The sequence below is a fragment of the Branchiostoma belcheri genome, unplaced genomic scaffold, assembly GCF_001625305.1.
Source record: "Branchiostoma belcheri isolate BF01 breed outbred unplaced genomic scaffold, Haploidv18h27 scaffold26, whole genome shotgun sequence".
NCBI classification, from domain to species: Eukaryota; Metazoa; Chordata; class Leptocardii; order Amphioxiformes; family Branchiostomatidae; genus Branchiostoma; species Branchiostoma belcheri.
This window is the reverse complement of record NW_017803865.1, coordinates 1,523,507-1,531,055: the sequence shown is the minus strand read 5'-3', so window position 1 is coordinate 1,531,055 and position 7,549 is coordinate 1,523,507. Positions and strand designations below refer to the sequence as shown.

General features: G+C 40.3%; 2 protein-coding genes across 2 annotated transcripts in view; one reads left to right on the top strand and one right to left on the bottom strand.

The window, feature by feature from the left end:
- Window positions 1-1,293: 1,293 nt before the first annotated feature.
- Window positions 1,294-4,837, top strand: LOC109471961. The gene is made up of 6 exons (XM_019771509.1): window positions 1,294-1,443; window positions 2,199-2,274; window positions 2,488-2,573; window positions 3,205-3,297; window positions 3,652-3,711; window positions 4,392-4,837. Exons 1-6 carry the CDS (start codon window positions 1,369-1,371, stop codon window positions 4,815-4,817), a joined length of 816 nt encoding a protein of 271 aa, XP_019627068.1. The 5' UTR covers window positions 1,294-1,368; the 3' UTR covers window positions 4,818-4,837.
- A 1,534-nt stretch (window positions 4,838-6,371) lies between these two features.
- Window positions 6,372-7,549, bottom strand: part of LOC109471792 — a 23,772-nt gene continuing 22,594 nt past the window's right edge. The window contains exons 17-19 of the mRNA XM_019771147.1: window positions 7,223-7,387; window positions 6,829-6,972; window positions 6,372-6,475 (exon numbers count right to left, since the gene is read on the bottom strand). Coding sequence (XP_019626706.1) covers window positions 6,419-6,475; window positions 6,829-6,972; window positions 7,223-7,387 — 366 coding nt within the window. The 3' untranslated portion in view covers window positions 6,372-6,418. The remainder of the gene's footprint in view (window positions 6,476-6,828; window positions 6,973-7,222; window positions 7,388-7,549) is intronic.

The window sequence follows — 7,549 nt, the reverse complement described above, 5'->3', positions numbered from 1 at the left end:
TCCCATAGTATTACTTTCATCTATCATTTCAGTTAGATACTTTTATATACTACATCATATTGTATTATCTTAGCAATAGATGGTGGCTAGTTTATGGTGGTAGTGCGAGTAGTATTGTTATCATTATAGTTTTAGACTTAGAGGAATGCCGACGGATCACAAAAATAGTAATGAGAACATGCAAATGTCAAGATGAATTATATGAAGTTCAGTCTGCTTATTATCCGATTTATCGTAAAAAGGGTCAGTGCGCCCTTGTCAAATACGTATATATTGTACTAGGCTAGATAGTCTTACATCTAATGATAACTAAGTAGTTCTATAGAGTACAGACAATTTGATTCTTTCTGATGTAACGGAACATTCTATGTATAATAATAGGTTTTTCGCTGGTACAGTATTGTATTCAGAATTTTCCTCGCTTTGTAGTAGAGTGATAGAATATAATGCGTTTACGTATAATGCAGTAGCGCCTGCAATCTTACATTCAATGTACGTATATGTCATGGAGTTTCCTGACGTTTGCTTGTGCTTTTATAAATATTAGTAAAACATAGAGCAATATGGCGCCATACACGGCACCAAAAACACTGAAATACACCAGTTCCTGAAAATGCCATTGGTAACATTTATTCGGATTAGCAGGCGGCAGAATTTAAGAACTGGAAGGATCAATTTGAGGATGATTTGCTAGATTCGATGTTCCCTAACACTAAAAGATTATGCTTTTTTTTGTCCAGAGGCCTTACGCGAATTTGCTTGAATACATGTTCATATACCCATTGTTGTCCGTGTCATATTATTTTTAAAATAATTGTCAGGAATTTCCACGTTTTAACCACGACTACTCGTCAAGACGTAGTAGAAGATTTCGAATTCAGACTTCCGAGAGGTTTTGGGGGGGATTTCATTAATATATTGGATTTTTAAAGGTGATTGAATGATGTAACGTTAACCTAATCGGTATATTATAACACTTACTGAATTCTTGCACTATTCTTGCCACCCTGACCGTGATGCTTCAAGTCTTCGGGTCACTTTCAAACCTGACCTTTCTATATATGAACTGTTCTAAAACCATTATTAGATTGCCTCGTTGAAAGCTGGCGCTTCTTTATACAAAAACAAAACTGCTACATGTCGTAAAATATAACCATCACTGTACAGATCGTTTCTATGGTAACTGATGGGTGCTCGTACAATGCGACTGGTGACCTCCTTCCCGATCGGTCAGTTTGGATTAGGTGTACCCTATCATTGCAGCGCAGTGGTATCGCCCGTTACAAAGCCTGATGGGTAATAAATTCCCGGAAATACATCCCTGCCGAGAATTTTGGCCGTGATTACGTGCGTACGTCCCGCCGCAACATGGCAATCATACAGCGGTGTCTCTGCTGGAACAACACTCGCAGTGGGTCCGTGGCCTGCGGGGTTTACACGCTGGTGAGTCTGGAACGATTACGAAACGAATATGATGTATGTTGCACTGGTTTCGGTTTATGTCTATTGCGCTGTTGTGTACCGTTACTTTCCAAAAAGGCACTGCATCATATACGATGCAGACTTCACCAAACCATAAGGCTTCAACAAGTATACACATATGTACATCCGTGTAGATACTGAATCTGTTTTATGTATACCTCATACCACTAGAAGAATTTGAAATGCGCCACCATGTTATTTGCAAGGAATTACCATATTACTGCATAGATCCGTCACAACCATTAGTCGGCATGGCAACAGTTACGATCAGTGTTGTGTAATGATTTTCTGTTGACGTGCCAGCGGTACACGAATGTACATATATAGTTGTGTATTATAGCGAGTCATATTTTTCAACAAGACAAGGACATGTTACTACCAAAAAGGACAACTATATTTCATGGTAGACAATAATTTTTTTCACCATTGACAGGAAGTGCTTGTCAATAAATTTTATTTTCATTATTGACAATAAGAATTTTTACAATTGACGTGATGTTCCTGTGAATACTTATATTAGCACTGCTATCTAATTCTAATCCTAACCCTTATATAAACCAAAGAGCTTTCATGATGAAAGCTCCTTGTTTAAATTAAACCCAGCCCTAATGATGATGATAAATGTTGCAAAAATAGGTCTAATCTTATTGTGCTGGGAAATACCTGCATTTTCCAAAAGAAATTTCAGAATTAAAGAAAGGAAATTTTGTGTTCAGGTCCTCTCCCTTATCTGTGTGGCTGTGGATGCCTGGGACATAGCTGTGGTGCAGCATCTGGAGAAAAAATTTAAAGGTTTGGTATTCACTAATCTGTATCTGTATTTACACATGTTGATGTCTCACCACACTATATTTCCCTTTGCCATAAAACATCAGCTTCTGCATCTGTATGGCCAGTATAACTGCTATGAAACTTATCCTTACAAAGACTATGCAGTACTATGAGATAAGAATGTGCTTTACAATATATGTGGTTGATCTGTCTGTGCCCCCTTCCTCTTTACAGGACTGCAGATTGTGTTCTTCCTACAGATTTCAGTGTACCTGCTGGTGTCCATCTTGTCTGTCATACTGGTTGTAGGAGTCAACAAGGTCAGACATTTACTTAAGTGCATTTACAAACTTAAGTTACATTCTATTATACCTACATTGTATTTGAAGTAGAAGGTCTGCATGGGGGTGTCCTGGAAGTGCTTAGTGGTAAATTTAGGAGGGTTGACAATGCTTAACAGTAATTTAAAGCAAGCTGGCAATGCGTAACTGTAAACTAGGTCATAACTTACTGTAAGGGTTTTAGGTCGACGTCTTTGGAATGTTCTTTGGAAAGTACCAGTGCAGATTATAGTTGGTGTACCTACTATAGCAGGTACTATAGCAATTGTACCTACATATACCCAGTACATGGATCAGTGCAGGTTAGGTGCAGGTAGACATCAGAAATACCTGCACTACTCCAGTTTTACCTGCACTAACCTGCATATATCCAGTTCATGGACCAATGTAGGTTAGGTGCAGGTAGACATCACAAATACCTATACAGCTCCAATTTTACCTGCACTAACCTGCATATACCCAGTACATGGACCAATGCAGGTTAGGTGCAGGTAGACATCACAAATACCTATACAGCTCCAATTTTACCTGCACTAACCTGCATATACCCAGTACATGGACCAGTACAGGTTTAACTTGCATTGTTCATTTCTCACCCATCCTACTGCAGGATAAACCACTCATGCTGCTGCCATGGATTGGCGGCTTCATCCTGTTCATGTGGTTCGAGCTGGCGACTGTCATCTATGTCCTGGTCTACGCTGTAAGGAGGATTCCTCATGTGCAATACATCATAGTGCCTGAGACAATGATATTCGAGTCTCGAATGGACTGTACTCATGATTTACTAGTAGATGTAGTAAAACACTGTATGTGTGTGTTGGCGAGGGGGGAAACATGATGCATACAAATATTGTAACTTAGATAGACCAGCGGATAAATTTTATACTAAATTATAGCCTGCATGTAGGTCATTGTTGTTTTGTTTGTTGATGCCAGAAATATGACACACTGAGGCAAATTTCTTTAAATGTTATACTATGATGGTAACATGACAGTTTTCCAGAATGTTTAAGTTTTGCACTGTTTTGTACACTACATCTCCCTCTCCCTATAGGGTATGAGTGCCTTCAACATCTTCACCATCGTGTTCTACATCTTGCGGAGCTTGTTAAACGTGAGTAGTCCTCGTGTTCTTTGTGCCTTGTGGTCAGCCTAGTCTTTACATAAAACAAGAAGCATGGCTTCAAATACCACCTATATAGTAGTATGCTGGTAGTGGTAGTAGTATGCTGGTTAGTGCAGGTAAAATTAAAGCTCTGCAGGTATTTCTGACTAGTCTATGTGACCAGACATCTTCAAGTGGATGTGGATTTTTGTTTATTTTTCATTCTTTTCTTAGCATTTCATGATTCATTTCTTCTTTCATTCACTCAACATGTTGATCATTCATTCCATCACATCATTGTATATATGTCAGGGTGGACACTCCAATCTGGTATAATTGCCAATTCAACCATCTGCGAGAGACAGGATGAGGTCTATCACTATAACTTGTCTTAACGTTACCCAACATAAATTAAAAGTTGAACATTTCTGGTAGATACTGATATCATTTGAATAGTCTGTGCTTGCAATAAAACCTAAATACATGTATCTTCTAATGCAGTACCTGTATGATACTAAAAAATGGATTGCAGATTGTACCAGTAGAGACTCCAATCAGGATCTCTACTGACAGAGACTCTGATAGGAGTCTCTGTTGACAGACACTAAATTACGATCTCTACTGGTCGAGTGGTAGAAGATTGGCGTCTCTATACCCTGACATATACCTGCATTCCCTTATTTCCCCAGGTGTACTGTGTGCTGTGTGTGATCTCCCAGTACCAGGAGCTGCGTGCGGGGCGGGGCAGGCTGCAGGACATACAGCAGCAGGTGGTACAGCAGCAGCAGGCGGACCGTCGCCAGCCCCCGCAGGGCGCCAGGCAGCCCGGCATCGTCATCGTGGAGGCCGGCCCCGCCACCAGACCCATCACACAGTACCAGCGGACACGTACTGCCGCTCCCAGGCAGCCCAGCGGCGTGGCACAGCCTCTCCAGCCTGCAGCCGCCTACCCTCCGCTCCCCCCACCCCCCTACATGGCAGGACCCCCCGGCGGACCTGCACCCCCTCCCTACTCCTACTTGTACCCTGCACCCTCCCCCGATGGGGACAAGAAGGAAGAGGGGCCTCCCCCCTACACAGAGCATGGACCAGATCGAGACCCCCCCAAGTCGTAAGAAGTAGACTGTATGGTTGTCAGTGTACATTGGCTTCCACAATGTTCTAATCATTATGAAGTTAAGTTCCTTCTTTCACAACCATTTTGTCATGGAAAACAAATGGTTATGAATAACAGAACCATTCAATCATTCACCAACCAAATTATTTACATTAGTATATTAGCATTACACATGAGTATAACAGTAAGACATTAGTCTAACATATTAGAAAATATCTAGATAAAGCAAAGCCTAAAGGTAAGAAAAGTATTACACAAAAAAGAAGCCATGGTTGTTAGCTTTATTTAGTTATGTTTTTAAATCTTTCTTTGAATATTTTTGTAACACATGACACAGGATTCTACAACACATGTATTGTATATATATGTCAGAGCAGAGACTCCAATCTGGTCTAATCGGAGTCTAGAAATCTAAAGACATCCACATGAAATTTTTCAACTTCAATTTATGTCAATTTAGATCAAGTTGAAATTTGGATTTGTAAATGGAAAACTAACCTTACTTACGCACACATACACACACATTTATATAAAAGTTACATGTTTACAAGCACAAAAGAAAGTGTGTCATTAATGTAATCGTCCAGTATGTGCACAGGAACAGCTTTTCCTGTTCTTTTTTTATGTGCACGACAGAATGTTTTACACTTGTATTAATTTATCAAAGAAGCATCTACTTGGTTATCTTTCTTTATTTAACAAAAACAGAACTAGTATTTGGCACAGGCAACTTATACAGTATAGTTAGTTTTCAAAACTCATACAAAGTGACACATAACACATAAATGACAGCCATTGTTTCAAGTTCTATAATTATTCTGTGATGTTACATCTGTGATTTAATGCTCATTTTTGCATGCACTGTACGAGACATTGGGATGTTTTGGAAATGTTCCTGTTGTGCCCTACATTCAAATGTACATATATAGTTATGAACAGTGCAGTGTAAGAACTAGTGTATATGTATAAAGGTGTGTATACTTCTATTACAACTTAACATCTATGTAAGAACAGAATAGACAAGAATATATCAGATTACTGCATTTGGATGTCTTCCTAGTGACGTCAGACAATATAGACTGTTGTAGCGACGCCTGTCGAGTAAATGCCAAACTGCAGCATGGTCCTAACCGATATGGCCGATATGAAATGCCTTATAATTAGAACGTGTCCTGAACATGCTTCACTACACACTCATTGTAAATACCCAATGGAATGTACCGAGAATATAAAAGATTTCTGTAGACACCTATACTTAGACAATTTTTACCATGTCACACAATTTGATGATAAACTTTATCCACAGAAACAATGAATTTGAATTCCTCAACTGGACGAACATCATCTCACAATGAAGACACAGTAACGTTACAGCTATATAGAAGGGTACTTCATCGCATATGTAGTGAAACCGTATTCGAACTGTTAGGCAGGTACATGTATATATACGTGTAATGTACTATAAAACTTAATGAAACACCCACAATCACAGATTTGGCTATGGTTTTTTCTTGCGCTCTGATGAATGTTACTATCATACAAAATGAGTTACATTTTATTTGTTTGATGTATGGACGAGCGGGTTTCCGAGGAAGTGTTTTACGCTGAGATCAGCAGTTGGCAGCATGTCGTCACGTCCACCAGTCGGGGACGAACCTGTAGGAGGTAGAGAAATTTAGTAATACACTCGCAGATGGTCGGGAAGTAAGTTAGTAAACGTCCTCAAACCGCGACGCACCCGTTTTGTACCGAACTAACAAGCTTAAGATAACATCAGACAGTACGGTACAGTATAGCGTAATAGTAAACAGTATAGTGAAGTAAGAATATAGCGTAACAGTATAGAGAACATTATAGAGTAAGTTTATATATGTACAGATAGAGAGAGTGAGAGGCAGACAGGCCAAACCTCCCTATTATCGAGATATTAAAGTGTAGTAGCTTTTGATAAGTGTGTGAGGTGAACCTCCGACTTGATGTCCATTCCAAAGAACTAGTGTTTTTCTTACTTGTAAGTCGTCGTTGCCGTCTTTGTATATTTCCAGCGCGGGAAACTGCGAGCGCTTGTCCCGACACTCCCCCTGGCAGTTGGCCGTGGGAGTGCTCTCCACACACTTCACGGCGTAGAACCGCTGGAACACACTTCTCCGTACCTGCACGCAGCCGTGAAGGAGGAATACAAGGTTTCTTCACGCAGTACATGTGCTACTTGGAAGACACAAATGTTTTAATTTAGGACGTGCAGACGACCTTTTCCCCCTCAAGATCAGGCGTACACTCAGCAGAAGCACACAAGATCACACAATTATCCCCCCAGGAAGAGTAAAATACGCTATTCGAGCTTTATGTGCCTATCTGACATGTACATGTTGGTATGCGAATAAAGAAGAAGATGAAGCTAACCTGTAGACTGTAGAGCTCTATGTCTGTCCAGGCGCCGTTCAGATACACGCGAGACGGCGTCACCAGCGTACCCTGAGTCCGGCACACGTCCATCCAGGTCACCGCGCGGGCGTGCCTAGCATGGCTCTGGTCTGGTCCGAACCTCGTCCCTACCCTCTCTGGTACACAGAATGACCATTGTTGTCATGTCATGTCCAACTCTTATATCCGCCTACTTAGGTCAATTCCTTTATACTTCATTCCAAACATCCATAAATATCTATATTGTAAGTCATATACTGTCATCGATGATATGTTGTAGTTATAATTGCAGGATAGAATATCCTT